Source organism: Salvelinus fontinalis, chromosome 9 (assembly GCF_029448725.1).
Source record: "Salvelinus fontinalis isolate EN_2023a chromosome 9, ASM2944872v1, whole genome shotgun sequence".
Lineage (NCBI taxonomy): Eukaryota > Metazoa > Chordata > Actinopteri > Salmoniformes > Salmonidae > Salvelinus > Salvelinus fontinalis.
Window position 1 is genome coordinate 51,846,710 of NC_074673.1, and position 20,392 is coordinate 51,867,101.

General features: G+C 40.9%; 1 protein-coding gene across 3 annotated transcripts in view; it reads right to left on the reverse strand.

Annotated features, from left to right (window-relative positions):
* Window positions 1-20,392, reverse strand: part of spg11 (SPG11 vesicle trafficking associated, spatacsin) — an 86,472-nt gene that overhangs the window by 36,771 nt on the left and 29,309 nt on the right. For all 3 annotated transcript variants that reach the window (XM_055934819.1, XM_055934818.1, XM_055934820.1), the window contains exons 17-21: window positions 18,259-18,365; window positions 17,078-17,223; window positions 2,358-2,528; window positions 1,503-1,569; window positions 1,144-1,309 (exon numbers count right to left, since the gene is read on the reverse strand). In XM_055934819.1, the coding sequence (XP_055790794.1) occupies window positions 1,144-1,309; window positions 1,503-1,569; window positions 2,358-2,528; window positions 17,078-17,223; window positions 18,259-18,365 (657 nt within the window). The remainder of the gene's footprint in view (window positions 1-1,143; window positions 1,310-1,502; window positions 1,570-2,357; window positions 2,529-17,077; window positions 17,224-18,258; window positions 18,366-20,392) is intronic.

Here is a 20,392-nt window from a genome sequence, read left to right on the forward strand (position 1 = left end):
CAAAAAGTATTTTTTTAACCACTTCAACAATGGGCAAACGTGTATGGAAAGTTTCATTCAAATTTAAAAAGGTGTATGGTCAAAAAGTGATTGAATTGATACAAAACGACCTGACCGACATACTACAGTATAACATAAAGTAAAATCATGTTCCAGGCAAACATGTTCAACAGGCAGAATAAAGGCTCAAATGAAATAATGAGAACATATGGTGCACAATAAAGGGGTTCATTTGAAGTGAAAAAACTGCAAGAGAGAACTTGGATGTTCAAAATGTGTGCCACCAGGGCCTCCTGAGTGGCACAGTGGTCTAAAGCTGTGCTACTAGAGTTTCTGGGTTCAAGTTCAGGCTCTGTCGCAGCCGGCCGCGACCGGGAGACGGAGACCCATGGGGTGGCGCACAATTAGCCCAGCGTCATCCGGGGTAGGGGAAGGTTTGGCCGGCAGGGATGTCCTTGTCCCATCGTGCACTAGCGACTCCTGTGGCGGGCCGGGCGCAGTACACGCTGACATGGTACCCAGGTGCACAGTGTTTCCTCCGACACATTGGTGCAGCTGGCTTCCGGCTTAAATGGGCATTGTGTCAAGAAGCAGTGCGGCTTGGTTGGGTTGTGTTTCGGAGGATGCACGGCTCTCGACCTTCGCCTCTCCCGAGTCCGTACGAGAGTTGCAGCGATGAGACAAGACTGTAACTACCAATTGGATACCATAAAATTGGGGAGAAAAGGGAGTAAAAAAAGGTGTGTATATATATATATATATATATAAAAAATGATGTGTGCCACCTAAGAGTAACAACGACAACAGAGGGGAAAATATAACAAGGATAAGTGCTTGCCCAAGCCTCTTATTTTTATGTTAAACAAGTTTCAAATAGTTTGGTTAGTGTCGTTAAGGCACTGAGGAGGAAGGCGTCTGACACTTCGAAATCTAGCCCGGCCTGCTTGTCCCTGATAAACCTCAAAGATCATTGTAGACATCTGAGTGCTTCGTTATTTGTTTCCAGGCATAGTCATCATGTCCTGAGGTAAGATGTTTTTGGGGATGTACTCAGCTTCCTGCAAAACATACTGTCTTTGTAGTGTGACGTCTATGTTACTCTGATGTCATTTGATATTTCCTAACAGAGTCTGATATACTCACTGTGACTTCAATTCGTTGGAGTTGGCTAGCTGTTGGACGAGAAACGTTCCGTAGGCGAACGATGGTCGTCCGTGACGCAGATAGTACAGGAAGTCGAGGTTCTCAATGAAGGCGTATTTACTGACGAGGTGAGGACTAGAGAAATGGGGCAGCTCCACTGAGGTCTCTATTGGGGGAATTAAACATGACATATCACACAATGTTTTCAAGACACAAATTATTACCAAGACAATCTACAGCCTTAGTTAAACCCTAGGGTACGTCATCCTATGCTAGGTGAGTTACAAGAGCATAAATTGATATTCAGAAGTGAGCTTAAAAAATATATATTTTCCATGTTCTTTTAGTGAAATACCTACCGGTGGAGCCTAGTGTATTGGCAGACTGCCACCCGAACAGTCGAGATGGATCCAATGGATGTAAAGACTAAGGAAAGGAAAGACAAGTGAAATAAATTGTCTGCAAAAATACTTCCGCTGCATACAAAGTCTTTATTTACATTGCACGTAACACCACCGTGTACACAGTCCATAACAAGTGCCGTACAAATATTCCGTTTCGGACAAACAACATTTCCTTTAAAAGCACATTGCTCAGCCTACTCCACAGGTTTCGTCACTTTAATTATACCCTATTGAAACTGTGGAAGGATGGGCTGACATATCTCAACCTATTTTCCAGCAACATATTAGTGCACTGGTTTCATACCTCACGAGGATAAAAGTGGAGCCATGCATGTCCACCACTCATTAACGTGATTGCTCCCTGCTGTCTGTAGCCTGAGGGGAAGCTAGCTGTCCGAGCGCTGGCTGTTTAACCTTTAAGCGGTGAAAAGTCAATTACCGTACCGCAGCAAAAAAGTGCAGGCCAGACCAGACATAAGCTACCTGATGCAGACACGTTGATGAGTTTCAAGGCTGACGTGTTGCTAATACACACTCAAAATCAAAGCTTACCTTCGAAGCTGTGATAGTGTGTAGTGTGCCATGCTGTGAATGCAGAGTTTGGGTGTAATGTGCTGTGAAGATGCTAGTGTGGTTCTCTATAATGCTATGATTAGAGCCTAGGGCCTTTGTTTGCTCAGTGATGAGCTGAATGCTACTGGTATACTCAGGATCAAACCCTATTATTCAGTTCCTTTATGCATGTGGTAAGTTACCGTATGATTTGAAAACAGCAAACATGATCTGGACGGTATGGATGTGGTAGAGTACCTGCATGAGGTGGTAGACGGAGATATCGGATGTGGTGGCGGTGGTCCCTCGTGGTCCGCTCACAGGGAAGAGCGCTGCCTTGAGCTTGGGGTAGGGGCTCAGGGCCATCTTCAGTAGCTGGGGGTCCACCCTAGACACAGAGCTCCCAGCCCTCTCCCCCTGACTCACCACCTAAACAACACACAGACAGGAAAACTCAAACTTCATATATACCAATCCTGGTGTTTGTGAGTGTGCTCGTTTCGTCCTTCGAAAATCCCTGTGGGCTGGGGTTGGGAGCTGAATTTGTATTTATTAAGGATCCCCATTACTCTTCCTGGGGTCCAGAAACATTAAGGCAGTTATATACAGTCGTGGCCAAAAGATTTGAGAATGACACAAATATTAAATTTGCAAAGTCTGCTACCTCAGTTTGTATGATGGCAATTTGCATATACTCCAGAACGTTATAAAGAGTGATCAGATGAATTGCAATTAATTGCAAAGTCCCTCTTCGCCATGCAAATGAACTGAATTCCCCAAAAACATTTCCACATTTCCACTATTTCCACATTTCCACCATTTCAGCCCTGCCACAAAAGGACCAGCTGACACCATGTCAGTGATTATCTTGTTAGCACAGGTGTGAGTGTTGACGAGGACAAGGCTGGAGATCACTCTGTCATGCTGATTGAGTTCGAATAACAGAGTTAAGCTTCAAAAGGAGGGTGGTGCTTGGAATCATTGTTCTTCCTCCGTCAACCATGGTTACCTGCAAGGAAACACGTGCCGCCATCATTGCTTTGCACAAAAAGGGCTTCACAGGCAAGGATATTGTTGCCAGTAAGATTGCACCTAAATCAACCATTTATCGGATCATCAAGAACTTCAAGGAGAGCGTTTCAATTGTTGTGAAGAAGTCTTCAGGGTGCCCAAGAAAGTCCAGCAAGCGCCAGGACCGTCTCCTAAAGTTGATTCAGCTGCGGGATCAGGGCACCACCAGTACAGAGCTTGCTCAGGAATGGCAGCAGGCAGTTGTGAATGCATCTGCACGCACAAACCACGGCATGTGTTTCCTTGCAGGTAACCATGGTTGACAGAGGAAGAACAATGATTCCAAGCACCACTCAAAAAAGACTTTTGGAGGATGGCCTGGTGTCAAGAAGGGCAGCAAAGAATCCACTTCTCTCTGGAAAAACATCAGGGACAGACTGATATTCTGCAAAAGGTAAAGGGATTGGACTGCTGAGGACTGGGGTAAAGTCATTTTCTCTGATGAATCCCCTTTCCGATTGTTTGGGGCATCCGGAAAAAAGCTTGTCCGGAGAAGACAAGGTGAGCGCTACCATCAGTCCTGTGTCATGCCAACAGTAAAGCATCCTGAGACCATTCATGTGTGGGGTTGCTTCTCAGCCACGGGAGTGGGCTCACTTACAATTTTGCCTAAGAACACAGCCATGAACAAAGAATGGTACCAACACATCCTCTGAGAGCAACTTCCCCCAACCATCCAGGAACAGTTTGGTGACGAACAATGCCTTTTCCAGCATGATGGAGCACCTTGTCATTAGGCAAAAGTGATAACTAAGTGGCTCGGGGAACAAAACATCAATATTTTGAGGCCATGGCCAGGAAACTCCCCAGACCTTAATCCCATTGAGAACTTGTGGTCAATCCTCAAGAGGTGGGTGGACAAACAAAACCCCACAAATTCTAACAAACTCCAAGCATTGATTATGCAAGAATGTGCTGCCATCAGTCTGGATATGGCCCAGAAGTTAATTGACAGCATGCCAGGGCGGATTGCAGAGGTCTTGAAAAAGAAGGGTCAACACTGCAAATATTGACTCTTTGCATCAACTTCATGTAATTGTCAATAAAGGCCTTTGACACTTATGAAATGCTTGTAATTATACTTCATTATTCCATAGTAACACCTGACAACAATATCTAAAGACACTGAAGCAACAAACTTTGTGAAAATGAATATGTGTCATTCAAAACTTTTGGCCATGACTGTACACAATAAAAAAATGACATTACATTTCATAACACATTAAGTGTACTCTACTACCGCATACAGGTATCTCCAATACAAAATCAATGTGTATTTGTATGCGTGTGTCTGTGCCTGTGTGTCTCGGGGTGGGTGGGGTCAAGGAACATACGAACAACAGTAGGCGAATTATACACTGTTTTGTTTGCACATTAAATGTGCTATCCATGTGCCTGTCCGTTCTCAGGACAAACATACCATGAGGTTTACTTCCGTGTCGGTTTATCTTCCTCATAACACTGTACGATTGTTTTGTTGTTTTATAAAGGAACAGATAAACATTAGTAAAGTGGCCAACACATATAGGCATGACTCTCTTCCTTTTTCCACAGTTTTTGCTTCTTTAAAAAAACAATTTATGAAATACGTTTAGTATACATTTTCTTTGTAAATTTAACCCATTTTGATTTTCTTTCGGAGGGGAGGGGGAGCCAGGCGAACCCCAGCTACAGAGCATATGGGGTGGGAAATGCTGTTTTCATATTGTACATGGGGAGCTGTGGGTCAGGAAGTGCACAGATAGGGCTCTACCTGTACAGAGCACAAGCCCCTTTGCTTTCCCAGTATCTAAAGTGCCCTTTTGGATGGTGGCAGTGCTTCATTTGAGCCAGATCCTGTTCGGCACCTCAGTTTCGGATCGTTTCGTTCTGGAATCCATTTGCCAGGATCCGGTACCTCTCGTAACATAAAACGTTATTTTTACTGTTTGCAAAGTAAAAATTATAATAAAAACAAATCAGAGTTAATTCAAGTTGATCCTCTGTAGTTCTCCTGGCTGCCCCCTAAAAAACGTAATGTGAAAACAGTGCCTGATATTCTAAGACTTGAATAGTGTTGGGCTGGCCCGGGTTCATGGTTTGCACAACATTGTAGCCTATATAGACCAACGCGTGGCCATTGCTGTGGTGAGAGAGAGATGTGTGCCTGTATTTCTCACCGAACCAGAATGAGATTCACGTTCTATGATGTCTCTCCCTGCTCTGATAGAAATGAGCATGCAACTCTCATCTCTCCAGCGTTGCACTTAATCATTTATTTACTTACAGAATCGCAGCGTTAAGGGTGCTGGAGCTATCGCAGCACCACTGATAAATTGAAATACATTTGCCAAAGTTATGGAATTACTGCTGTCAGCCAATACAGGCCTTTGGCGAGATTTCATATACAACAGCAGGAAAACACAGATCCTGCTGAAAAGAGAAGACTAATCTGTCTGTAGGCTACCAAGTTATCAACTTTCAAATAGACCTTTTGAGAGAACAGCATTGTTTTACAAAGTAAAACAAGAGAGAGATAAGCTTTTGGCTTAGCGCATTGGCCATCGCCGGTGAGTGAGCTGCGCAACATTGGGCGAGTCAGTGAAACTGGATAGCTTTTTTAGGACTATAAAATCCTCCTCATATTGTACAATATGTGTGTCTCCAAAGGCTATTGATGGATTTAAGACGAGGCCGTTTTCATTGAACTCAGATTCACAATTTGTCAGTATCAAGGTATAACCTGTCATTTTGATCCTTTGTGCTAAAGTCTCCAGTCATCTAAAATGATGTAGAATTGTATGAAATGCTTTTATAAAAGTGACCCATGACCACTAAAAATGTTCCCCATGAGCGCAACTTCTGCAAGCACCTCTCTCTACTCTACTGGTCTATGCCAGTATGCAAAAGCAATGATAATGCAAGCAATGCTTTATTAGAAAAGTGATTTTTCTTCTAATGTGTTCCCCCAGCACCTCCCAATTTACACATTAAGCACTGGGTGGTGGTATAATTCTCCCCAAACATGTTTTCATGTTTTTTTAAAATTGTAATTGTTGTTTAGAACCCATTGCCCGCAAGTCATCGTGAAGTTGTCAAGTTCGCAACCCTCTACCCCGTCCGTTGGTTGCGCCTATTGATCTGCCCTGTTCGGAGCTCATGCAGATGCGCCTTTTCCGGAGTCCGAAAACCTCCCCCAGGACCTCAGACTGGGCAGAAGGCTCACCTTCCAACGGGACAACGACCCTAAGCACACAGCCAAAACAACGCAGGAGTGGCTTTGGGACAAGTCTCTGAATGTCCTTGACTGGCCCAGCCAGAGCCCAGACTTGAACCGGATCGAACATCTCTGGAAATATATGAAAATAGCTGTGCAGTGACGCTCCCCATCCAACCTGACAGAGTTTGAGATGATCTGCAGAGAAGAATGGGAGAAACTCCCCAAATACAGGTGTGCCAAACTTGTAGCGTTATACCCAAGAAGACTCGAGGCTGTAATCACTGCCAAATGTGCTTCAACAAAGTTCTGAGTAAAGGGCATGAATACTTATGTAAATGTGATACTTCAGTTTTTATGGCATATTATGCGGTATTGCGTGTAGACTGATGAGGAATGAAAACATTTTAATCCATTTTAGAATAAGGCTGTAACGTAACAAAATGTGGAAAAAGTGAAGAGGTCTGAATGCTTTCCGAATGCACTGTATATTTAGTAGGCTATTGGCTACTGATGGATTCTGGGTTCTAACTCCTAAACTTGGGATAGGGTTAATTATCAGGTATCCTATTGAAATATTGGGCACTTAGGTTTAGAGGGTCTACACCAGAAGTTAATGGTTATCTGTAGGAGGAAGGTACACTGCTCAAAAAAATAAAGGGAACACTTAAACAACACAATGTAACTCCAAGTCAATCACACTTCTGTGAAATCAAACTGTCCACTTAGGAAGCAACACTGATTGACAATAAATTTCACATGCTGTTGTGCAAATGGAATAGACAAAAGGTGGAAATTAGTTACATTGTGTTGTTTAAGTGTTCTCTTTATTTTTTTGAGCAGTGTATATAGTGTGTTAATCTGTAGGAGGAAGGTATATAGTGTGTGCAATTATGCTTGGAATGTACTGAGTGTAGGGAAAGCGATCACGTGGCAGGCATTGATAAGGGGAGAGAGCCATGGATTAGTGATGAAGGGAGTTGAGGTCAGGTCAGGTCACGTTAAGGGAAAAATAACCGTTTACTGCCCGTATCACTTATTTTCCTGCCTAGCAATGAAGATACAATGTTTAGCGAGGAAGAGACTCCATCCAAAGTGGGGTACAAATACCACCAGTAATGTAAACATGTTTTTGTCTGTTCAGCTGTTCGATCCTTTGGGAAGAATAAACTTGGTTTAAGCTTCCATAGTGCCCGTCTAGTTCTTACTCGGAAAATTAGAACCTAACACTAGTCAGCCTTTAACCAGCCACATAGGTTTGAACTTTATACGGCCTGCGTATGGTCTAAATGGACGAAAGCCTGAATGAATGTAATAATTAACTTAATTATTTTAAACAAATACCTGCTTGTACTATTGCAGGCTGTCCAACTACCAGGTTGTTGTCCTCCTTGTCCACAATGACAACAGAATGAATGAATGAAGGAATGAATCCAATGAATTCCTCCAAATTGGGGATTTCACTTGCACATTACCTGTTTCCACGATGGTGTAATCCACCATCATAACCTTTCTTTTTATTTCTCCTGTTATGTTGGCTATTTTCGCATGAGCTAGGTGGCTGGTAGTCTCGGCTAGTTCTGCATTGTCGCTCACATAATAGAATCCGCAACACTATTCAACACAACAAGCTCCTGGGTTTGTAAAAAATATATTATTTTAATTTAAAAGGGAAATTTCACCTTTTTTCAACTTCATATTCATCCTCTCCAGCACCAATGGCGCGTTTCTATGTTTTGTAGTAAAAAAGATAGAGGAAGATAAGTGTTTCCAATGGCATCATTAACCAATTTGTAGACAATGCCTATTCATAATTGGTTAAAATCACATGATGCACACTGATGATGTCATTCGTCTGCCTCACCATTCACATAATAGAATTCGCAACACTATTCAACCCAACAAGCTCCTGGGTTTGTACATTTTTTAAATAATATTTAGATTTAAAATGCTTCCAAATGGCAATATACATTTTTAGAACTGCGAGCCGACACGCTGGTTGAAATTATTTTTTATTCCACCTGCCAGCTGATTTGTTTGCGGGTTAACCGCAAGGAAACGCGAGTATCAGAACCGATGCAAGACTAATGTGTACTGCCTTTTTTCTACTTTGATATATTTTTGCTTTATACCTACGCTGAACCAGCATAGGGCCATGTACCACAAGGCGACCACAAGCAGTATTAAGGGTAACAAAGAATGAGAAATGACATGTGTGTCATGGAATGTGAAGGGAATAGTTAACTTATTGAAGCATTACAAGGTATTAACTCATGGGAATAACTTGAAAGCAAAGATAGCAATTCCTTCAAGAGATTAATCTCCGACCATCAGGCGACACCCGGTTAAACAGTTCATGGAAAGGGCAGGCTTTCTGCCCAGGTTACCAAAGTAGGGCTCTTAATTTTGATTAAGAGTAATGTCTCCTCACATGTTATTTCCGATCCAGATGGCAGGCGTGTTATTGTTACGGGATAACTTAATAATAGGCCTGTAGTGCTGGCGAATGTCTATGCTATGAATAAGGATGACATCAACTTTATCAAATCATTATTTTCTCTATTACCAGATTTGAACTCCCGCTATCTGATTCTGGGTGGGGACTTTAATTGTTTTTTGAATCCGGTACTCCACCGTAAACAAATAATAATATGCCATTATCCCACAGAGCTCAGGATATTATGTCTTCTTTGGAACAGTTTGGTGTCTTTAATTTGTGGCAGCAGATAAATCCCACAGAAAAACAACACAATTTTTTCTCTCCAGTCCACCACTATTTTTCACATATTGACTCCTCCGTTGTTGATGATAAAACTGCATCTAGTCATATCCGATCACGCTCCCCTAGTGCTACCGTCAGTACTACCATGAAAAATAAGCCTCATAAAACATGGTGTTCTGTGCTGCTCTCTGAGCAGAATTTCATTAACTTTGTCTCAGAGCAGGTACAGCTTTTCTTAGAAGTAAAAAAATCAGAAGACACTTCACCCAGCCATTTATGGGAAACTTTGAAAGTGTATATTAGAGGGCAATCATTTATGTAGCCAACAGTAATAAAAAGCGATCCAAGGACTTCAAAATGGATATCAAAAGGGAGATCTTTCTGACAGACCAACAGTACATTGAGCACCCCTCACCAGAGCTACAGAACAAGACGCTTAAATAAAAAATGGACTTGATCTCTTATCAACAAATCCGGTTGAGATTATGCTTCTGAAGATCCGTCATTTGGTTAACAAGCAAACAAACTTTAAGCCCGTCAACTGTGTCAAACTACTGCATCTCGATTAATTTCACAAATCTGCACTCAATCTGATTGTATATCAAGTGGTCATTCAGAGATTAATAATGCATTTAACAGGCCATCGCCTGTCTTCAAATGGTCTACTAAGATAACATATGGTGTTTGTTAAGAATGGTCATACCATGAATCATTTAGCTATTTGATTTTGAAGTTTAGGACCCATTTTTTAAAATAAAATATTGAATTTGACCATCACTACTATAGCCCATAGAAACGCATTGAATAACACATTAAATAATAAGGAATACGGTTTTGAAGTGTCTATCCTATATCTAGGCAATTGTCACGCCCTGGCCTTAGTATTCTTTGTTTTCTTTATTATTTTAGTTAGGTCAGGGTGTGACATGGGGAATGTTTTTGTTTTGTTGGTTTTGGGTGTTTATGGTAAAGGGGTTGTTGTATAGTATATGGGTTTGTGTGGAGTACATGTTTCTAGTGTTGTCTATGTATGTTTAGTTGTCTAGGAGAGTCTATGGTTACCTGAATGAGTTCCCAATTAGAGACAGCTGATTTCGGTTGTCTCTGATTGGGAGCCTTATTTAGGGTAGCCATAGGCTCTCATTGGTTGTGGGTAATTGTCTATGTAAGAACGTTAGTAGCCTGTATGTTTGTGCACAACGTTTGTAGCTTCACGGTCGTTTTGTTGTTTTGTTAAAGTGTTTTGTGTCGTGTTCATCTTCGTGTTATAATAAAAGAAGATGGCTTATTTTCCAAAAGCTGCATTTTGGTCCGTCAATCCCCCACACGATCGTGACAGCAATATAAGAAAGCTCAGGAACATCTATATATTTTTGGACACATTTAACCCCTTTTTTTTAACCCCTAATTCCATACATGAAAACAAAAAAACGGTACCGGGTTACCTTCAGACAAGTCCCGTTACACTGATCGGGGTCGTAGAGCAAAACGGAGAACACCATCGTGTTCGTGAGACTCATCTTTCATATCAGTTTGTTTATTAGTTTGTGCTCATATTTTGTAGGCCAAACCGTTCAGACGTTTTCAGGATGTCTCCTGGTCTGACAAACGGCGCTGTAGCTCTGCCACTTTCCACTGCTTGCGGAAGGCCGACATAGGCGGATGAGGTGGATTGACACACTGCCCATATATATATATATAAAAAAAGATTTCTCTAGTTTAAACAGACAGATTTTGATGGGGATTTTTGTATTATGTTAATTTGATTGAGGCATGTGAGTGTCAATCGACTCTTAAAACCTCTTTAGGCTAGGGGGTGCTGTTGTCACTATTTCTGGAAATCGTGTAAGTTTTAAACGGCTTCCTACTAAATTCTTGCTCGTACAATATGCATATTATTATTATTATTGGATAGAAAACAGTCTCTAGTTTCTATAGCCGTTGAAATTTTGTCTCTGAGTGGAACAGAACTCAGTCTACAGCAATTTCCCTGACATGGAGTCAGATTTCACACATTTTGGCCCCTGATCTGGAGTCAGTTTAAAGGCCACTGTGAATGCTATGAGGATACAGACACTGCTTACGTCTTCCCCTGGATGCCTTTACGTGATGACGCTTTGAATGGTGTCGATTGCGCAATCACAGCCACTATAAAACAAAAAAACGTGTAGGTAGGAACTCTTTTCCAGCTGCGCCGGACGCGCGGTGGACACCGACCTGCTCTTTTTCCAAGCATTAGTGTAGCCAGTAATATTTCTCCGGTCATGTTTTTACTCGTTATAGGAGTTAAAAACATCATAAGGTAGTTAATTTAAACCGTTTTATAGCAATTTATATCCGTTTAGTGCGATTTTGGGACATTTATTTCTGAGACACTGTGAATCTCTGGGCAGGTTTCCAGTTCATGCCGAACGCAATGGGCATTTCCACATGGCAAGAGGACAGCTTTCGACCAAAAGACGATTAGACCCAAGAAAGGATTCTTTGCCCAAGATTCTGATGGAAGAACAGCTCAAAGTAGGAACAATTTATTATGATAAATCGTGTTTCTGTCGAAAAATGTTAATCGCTTATGACGCCATTTTGTTAGACGTAGCTTCGCTTGGCGCAAACTGTATTGAAAAGTAAGGATAATTTAAAAAATGTAAATCAGCGATTGTATTAAGAATTAAATTGTCTATCAATCGCTGTCCACCCTATATTTTTTAGTCACGTTTATGAGTATTTATGTATACGACTAGATCACTGTCTAATATGGCACACGACATTGTCTGACCAGCTGGGCAACTTTTGTCATTGTCTAACCATGATTTTGGTGGCTAAATATGCACATTTTCGAACAAACTGTATATGTATGTTGTAATATGATGTTACAGGAATGTCATCTGAAGAATTCTGAGAAGGTTAGTGAAAAATTAATATATTTTGGCGATGTTTACGTTATCGCTCTCTTTGGCTAGAATCAATGCTCTGGTAATGTTTGCACATGTGGTATGCTAATATAACGATTTATTGTGTTTTCGCTGTAAGACACTTAGAAAATCTGAAATATTGTCTGTATTCACAGGATCTGTGTCTTTCGATTAGTGTATGCTGTGTATTTTTACAAAATGTTTGATGATTAGTAATTAGGTAATACACGTTGCTCTATGTATTTATTCTAGTCCATTTGTGACGGTGGGTGCAATTGTAAACTATGATATCTACCTGAAATATGCAAATTTTTCTAACAAAACCTATCCTATACCATAAATATATTATCAGACTGTCATCTGATGAGGTTTTTTCTTGGTTAGTGGCTATCAATATCTTAGTTTAGCCGAATTGGTGATAGCTACTGGTGTTGGTGGACAAAGAAAAGATGGTGTCTTATGCTAAGGTGTTTAGCTAATAGATTTACATATTTACATATTGTGTCTTCCCTGTAAAACATTTTAAAAATCGGACATGTTGGCTGGATTCACACGATCTGTGTCTTTCATTAGCTGTATTGGACTTGTTAATGTCTGAAAGTTAAATATTAAAAAAAAAAACTTTTTTTGAATTTCGCGCTCTGCCTTTTCAGTGGGATGTGGGAGGAGTGCCGCTAGCGGCACCCCAGTCCTAGACAGGTTAAGGATGAATCATATTGTAATAGAAGGACCCCTCTATTACGCAATACCTTTTTACAGAGACTCAAACATAAGGGTGGCCTTGCATTGCTGAATTATCAATATTAATATTGGGCTGCAAAAATCATGTCATACTGGCTACTCTCTCACTGCCAGCAGCAGTATATAACTCGGTTAAAAAATGAGATTGTCACATACATACTGTCACATACACACAGAGTAGATTACTGTATGATTACTGAGATATTACATTTACCTACAGAAATACATGCTGAGATGCTGATATTAACATAGGGTAAATGCATGCTGATATTTACTCCTGCAGTTACGATAGATACCGTAATAAGCAATTATTTTTTTCCACTTTAGAGAGATTCAGAGAGGGATGTAATCTTTGGAGAGTGCTGCAAACCAGATTAGTAGAGCATACAGATATACATACAGATATACTGTAGATCCAGACGTAGCAGAGTAGCTGAGGGAGGATGACAATGCTGTCATAGACATTTATCTATCGTTTGATGGCACTTGGCACAAGAGAGGATTCACTTCCAACTACGGGAAGGAGAGCTCCTTGGTCTTCATGGTGCCGCTTGCTTGGTGGTGCCCCTTGCTTAGTGGTGTTGCAGACTCTGGGGCCATTCAGAACAGGTGTTTATATACTGAGATCATGTGACAGATCATGTGACACTTAGATTGCACACAGGTGGACTTTATTTAACCAATTATGTGACTTTTGAAGGTAGTTGGTTGCACCAAATCTTATTTAGGGACTTCATAGCAAAGAGGGTGAATACAAATGCCCTCACAACTTTTCAGTTTTTTTTCATTTCACTTCACCAATTTGAACTATTTTGTGTATGTCCATTACTTGAAATCCAAATAAAAATACATTTAAATTACAGATTGTAATGCAACGGCGCACCATTAAATCCATTATGAAAAAATTGAAAGAATATGGCAACACAACAAACCTACTAAAACTTACGGACCAGGCACGGAGGGCATTAATCAGAGAGGCAACAAAGAGACCAAAGATAACCCTGAAGGAGTCATCCACAGCGGAGTTTAGAGTATCTGTCCATTGGAACACTTTAAGCCGTACACTCCACAGAGCTGGGCTTTATGGAAGAGTGGCCAGACAAAAGACATTGCTTAAAGAAAAAAATAAGCAAACACGTTTGGTGTTTGCCAAAAAGCATGTGGGAGACTACCCAACCATATGGAAGAAGGTACTCTGGTCAAATGAGAGTAGAAATTATCTTTTTGGCCATCAAGGAAAATGCTATGTCTGGCGCAAACCCAACACCTCTCATCACCCCGGGGGACACCATCCCCACAGTGAAGCATGGTGGTGGCAGCATCATGCTGTAGGGGTGTTTTTCCATCGGCAGGGACTGGGAAACTGGTCAGAATTGAAGGAATGGTGGATGGCGCTAAATACAGGGAAATTCTTGAGGGAAATCGGTTTCAGTCTTCCAGAGATTTGAGTCTGGGACGAAGGTTCACCTTCCAGCAGGACAATGACCCTAAGCATACTGCTAAAGCAACACTCGAGTGGTTTAAGGGGAAACATTTAAATGTCTTGGAATGGCTTAGTCAAAGCTAAGACCTCAATCCAATTGAGAGTCTGTGGTATGACTTAAAGATTGCTGTACACCGCCGGAACCCATCCAACTTGAAGGAGCTGGAGCAGCTTTGCCTTGAAGAATGGGCAAAAATCCCAGTGGCTAGATGTGCCAAGCTTGTAGAGACATACCCCAAAAGACTTGCAGCTGTAATTGCTGCAAAAGGTGGCTCTACAAAGTATTGACTTTGGGGGGTGAATGCTCCAGATTTCCATTTTTTTGTCTCATTTCTTGTTTGTTTCACCCAAAAATATTTTGCATCTTCAAAGCGGTAGGCATGTTGTGTAAATCAAATGATACAAACCCCCCAAAAATGTATTTTAATTTCAGTTTGTAAGGCAACAAAACAGGAAAAATGCCAAGGGGGGTGAATATTTCTCAAGCCACTGTCTCTATGTAAACTTAGTGCAGAAATACACCTTGGGGGCAGAGGTGTAGGGAAACTTACTTCACTAAAATGTAAGAGTCTACAAAACTATTACAGGAGTGCAATTCTTGACATCAAGGGTGATGTAGAGAGCATGAAGACTACCATCTGGGCTGGTCTTCTCCATTCCATGTCAACAGACGAAACCCCTAATCACGGCAGATGGTCGTCATCTTGGTGCTGGTACCAGCGAGCCCTAGAAAATGGTTAGCATCCACCCAGTCACAAAAACCATCCAGGCCAGGCATTTTGTAATCGAGAGGTTGCACGGAAAATGGTGCCTGTATACCATAGGATGTCAAATGACAACCTCCTCAAAAGAATGCAACATGGAGGAACCCAGAATGCATAAACTCCGTAATATGGTCGAGATGCCCCCTTGTGGGCAAAAGCCGCATTGATGCAGCAGCCATAGTATGGCAGTAACCACATTCAACAAGGGTACCACTATTATATCAAAGGTGATGGACAGATTGTGGCTTGACAGCACTTTGGTGACACTGGATGCGATCAGGGAGGATGATGAGATGCGTATTGTGAGAGCTGATGCTGCTTCAACAGTGTGTGTCAAGCGTAGTGCAGGTCCTAAGGCAGTCAAAAAAGTCAACAGGCACCAGCAACAACTTAAAGAGGGCCTTACATTTCACCAGCCTTTTAAATGACAAATTGAGCAAGGTGCTATGCGCATTTGCCCAACACTATGCATATTTACCAAACAAACCAGTATTTAAAAGACATTCTCTATTACTTAAAACCAGTGTATTAGATGTGCTAGTGTATTTGTAAAACGTGTATTAACTGTCAATTTAGAAATAACATAAGAGATGAATTCATGTTACAAAAGCAGACATATTTATGGAAAATAAATGTTAATTGCATTCACCTATCTTTATCTGCCATTTTCTCAAAATGACTGGTTTACCATGCGCTAAGTATTTTTTCTCAGCCTTCAAAGGAGGTACATTTACATTATTCCACACACTGGTTCTTAGGACTAATAGCCAGACCTGTCCAGGGGATTTCTTTTAGATCTTGTGTAATTTTGATTTTAAGTGACATTTTATCTGTAAATCTATGCAAAATGTGCATCTGTCATACGTGTGAATAGTGTTTTTTGTAAATAAATCCATGAAATAACTATATGTATTTTGATAAACTATTCTTGGTAAGTCTGACCACTGGGTGTGTTATCACAATAAAACAAAACAAAAATCACTCTTGAATCAATGTTTTGAAAAATTGATTTTCGTGACATGCAAATGTAGAAAATAGTTCTGCAATGTAGAAAATCCAATAACAAGACGTGTGGATGGATATTTAATATTTCATTTTAACTTATTTTGAAACAAATAGGAAATTATTTAACAAAAGTGCAAGGGTGCCAAAATATTTGGCAAAAACTGTATAAGGATAATTTAGTTACTATATAATAACAGCCTGCAGTACCCCGGTAGGCCTTCTACTTGAGTTATTCAATGAAAGGGGGCAGCACTAAGCTAGCCTGAAACATCACTACCTGGAGTACCTCAAATTGTGCATGTTATGTCTCCATGAGACGCCATCTTAAAAGCTGCAATATGTAACTTTAAGGCTGACCTGACCAAATTCACATAGAAATGGGAATTATAGATCTGTCATTCGCATTGAAAGAAAGTCTAATAAGCAATAGATCTGTTCTTATGTGCACCATTTCTATGCTTCCCATGCTTATGTTTTTGTTTTTTACTTTCGGTTTTGTACACTAGCTTCAAACAGCTAAAAATACAATATATTTGGTTATTGAAAAGATATAGCACAGCGATTTAGAAGATACAATGATTCTCTACTTTTGCCACAAACTGAAATTAGGCAAACTATTAGAATTTTTGCAATCAGTAAATAGCGGAGTGATTTCTGCATATTGCACCTTTAACCGACTTAATTTGATTTCAATGCACTGTTGAGTCTTCACATAGGAATGAATGGTGTCACCTTACACACGTCATATCTAGTCAATGGGCATACCCAATAAAAATATGAGCATTGAAAGTTGGTTGTTTTGTTGTGATCATTTTACTATACTGTATGAGTCAATAGATTAGGTGTGTCTTGCACTGATGGAGCTGTTCACCTTTTGGCAAATAGCCTGGTGGAACCAGCCTGATCACCGCATTCCAAAAATGTCCACTGTGGGAAATAAAACAAACTTATGCATGAAATTCCTGTTTCCTGCCTAGGAAATCGCTGAAGGAAGAATTATAAGGTGAGATACCCTCGTGCAGTTATCACATAGCATCACGCAGTTACCATATATAAGGCTTTTAAGGAGAGAAAAGGTCCAGACCTGGTCAATGCCACCCGGGGCAAACATGATGGTAGCAAGGGCCAGGAGACTGTGTCCTTCCAGGAGCATGCTGCTAACCATGGCCTGGCTGCCTGGGATGAGGACCTGGGCACTGGTCAGACTGGCCTGGAACACGCGTTCTGGATCTATACAGGACAGAGACATACCATTATTTAATGGTTATTAATGACTCGTCAAACTACATGTCAAAAACAAATAGGACTGCATGACATCAGCAGCCTGGTGTTCCAAATAGCACACCTGCTCTATACCAATAAACCCATCAGTTAAACAAAATATTTACGATATGCTAATCTAGCAAGCCAGGAAACCGAAAGCAATTTTCCAACAGTGTTTGAGTTCGTTGTTAGCTTGCTAGACAGTTCAAATGATGACCCGAACATATCTGACAATGTTTAGACTGTAGACAACTTTTATTTGAACAGAAATGTAGAACTTCTTGATGCTGTCAAAATCAGGTTATCCTAACAATGGTCCCAACGACAGGTTCAAAGTCTAAAATATTTCATGCCTATGCAACAAGGAAAATGACAGTCGCATCGACAGTCTACAGACAGCCGGCATGAGTATAAATTCAATGTAGTTTTGGCCAATGACAATTGTCGCATTCTAATGGTCTAGAGACATTTCGTAAGACGGACTATAAATCAACCTTAACCAACAATAAAACATGACATACCACTACTAGGTTAAAAATAAACAGACTAAAAAACTCACGGATGCTTAATCAAGCTCAAACCAAGTTTATTCACCCACTGGGTCCTACATCTGCATAAGACATAAAACATATTCACACAAACACTGACATTTAACCCTTTCTCCTATGCTGAGCCCCTTCTTACACATCTGAACAGCCAATACACCTCTATTGCTATCCAGAAGATTAGTGATATATATATATATATATTCTTCCTCACTTCATCTAACCTGACCTCTGCCCAAATTCCTCACTCCTCCCCAACTCATGGCTGTCATGGTGACTGGTACCAGACTGTCTCTTCTCCTCCCATAGGATCCCCGATGGCTAACAATAACATATCCTGACATAATGTAAACGTTATACATTATCCTCTCTCCCTCAGTGAAATTAATAAGTATATTTCATGATTTGAAAGGTTAAGAAATCAGAACCCATCACCACATCACTAAAACTGCCATACCTGAGAGGTCTCTGGTAATCTCTTGCATTTTCACCAGCATTTCAAACCACGGGTGACTTTCATATAGACCATTATCAGCTAGAGCAGGGCAATTCCTGGGTGTCAACCTGATACAAAGAAAGAAAACAAAGATGGAGCACGAGCTATAAAAACATACAGTATATTTCACAAATGCAGTGTCATCTGAGCCACAAATAGCTTCCATTGGAGATTGTTTGTTTGACAATTGAAAATACTTTCAAAACCAAGATCAGTAAGCTCCTAATACAAGTAATACAATACATTAGGTGAATCTCAAACCGAACACAAGTCAATCTCAACGGTTAGTTGACGAGTGATCGAGGGCTCCACTGTGTCTTTCAGCAGCCTCTCGACCAAGTGGGCAGCCTGTGCCAACTCGGCTCCCGAGGCAGCAAGTTCTAACCACGAATCTTAGCGTGTTACCTAGCAACAACAAAGCCACTACAAAAGAAAAATATATTTGTTTTATTGTCACACACACCAGAGCAAATTGTTTTTTCAGGGTGAGCCAAAGTAGTACGGTACCCCTGGAGCAAATTAGGGTGAAGTGCCTTGCTCAAGGGCACAATACAGATTTTTCACCTTGTTGGCTTGGGAATTTGAACCAGAGACCTTTTGGTTACTGGCCCAATGCTCAAACCGCTGGGGTTCCTACCGCCCTCAAAATAGTCTGAATGAATCATCGAGAAATCTGTAATTATTTAAACGTTTTTGCATCATGAGGATGCTCGATACCACGCTGTCTCGCGAAAACAATGATGTGACAACATGAATAGATTGTTAACGTAGCTAGAACAAGCTGTGGCTCAAAGCTGCCTCAAACATTTTCAGTCATTCACGCTTGCCATACAGAGTTGAAATATCTAGCCAATACAATTTTAATGTAATAACAATGCTTGTGAACTTCAGAGCTGTAACAATTTTACAATTTGGCATCTAAAAGTATAAACGCATACTAGTAGTAGTCATCGCTCCTGCTTGACAGTCTACACATTCTGGGTGATGCAAAGTCATCATCTTACTGGCGAGTTCACTGGCTATTTCTGATCACCGTACTCAAAACTTGTCACACGTTGCATCTCACTCTACAAGAGCATCGTGCTGACAACGACGGGATCGGTAGCCCTCAGATTTTGTCTCTGACCTGCTCTTATTAAACAAGCGTTGATGACGGCCGAGCGTTGAGTAGGCAACGACATGGGGAGTTTGTCTCCGATCTCAAAAAACATGTCTGGGACAGCTAAATTGGTGCCAAAATCGTGCAGTGCACGCCCGGCTTTAGTCGCACAAGTTTACATCTAGCTAAGGAGTTTTGTTCTTGAAGGTGCAGTATTTCTTAAAAGGTATTGTAGCACCTATTTCTCAATGCCACATGTTGAATGAAAAACTCCGGGATAGTTTTTCAGCGGGATACATTTGTGAGAATGAGGCGGGCGAATTGAGCATCTACCCACATTTCATCTTACCCTCCAAAAGCAGTGTATGCAGCTGGCTATACACTCGTATCCCCCATGTACCGGTTTGTACTGAAAACATTCTCTCCTTAACACAATTTAATAGCATGGCGGTGAAGAAAAAAAAAAACGGGGAAAATATTTCCCTATTTTCCACCACCATGCTAGAATGGCTAATGCTAATTCCCGATGTTGTACCCTACGAGTGTATAGCCAGCTGCATACACTGCCTTTGTACAGTAAGATGAAACGACTCAATTTCGCCATCTGCCTGTCTTTGGGCTAGTAGGCTAGAGGTAGGGATTAGGGATGCAGGCAGTGTGATGATGAAGTAGTCCTACAGCAATAAGTATTTTTTTTCTTTCCCAACTAAGTAATCATTAATGATTTGCATTATCTCAATTATCTTTCAGTCACTGCTACAATGCACATAAACTCAGCAAAAAAAAGAAAACATCCCTTTTTCAGGACCCTGTCATTCAAAGATAATTCATAAAAATCCAAATAACTTCACAGATCTTCATTGTAAAGGGTTTAAACACATGCGTGTTCAATGAACCATACACAATTAATGCACCTGTGGAACGGTCGTTAAGACACTAACAGCTTACAGACGGTTGGCAATTAAAAACTTAGGACACTAAAGAGGCCTTTCTATT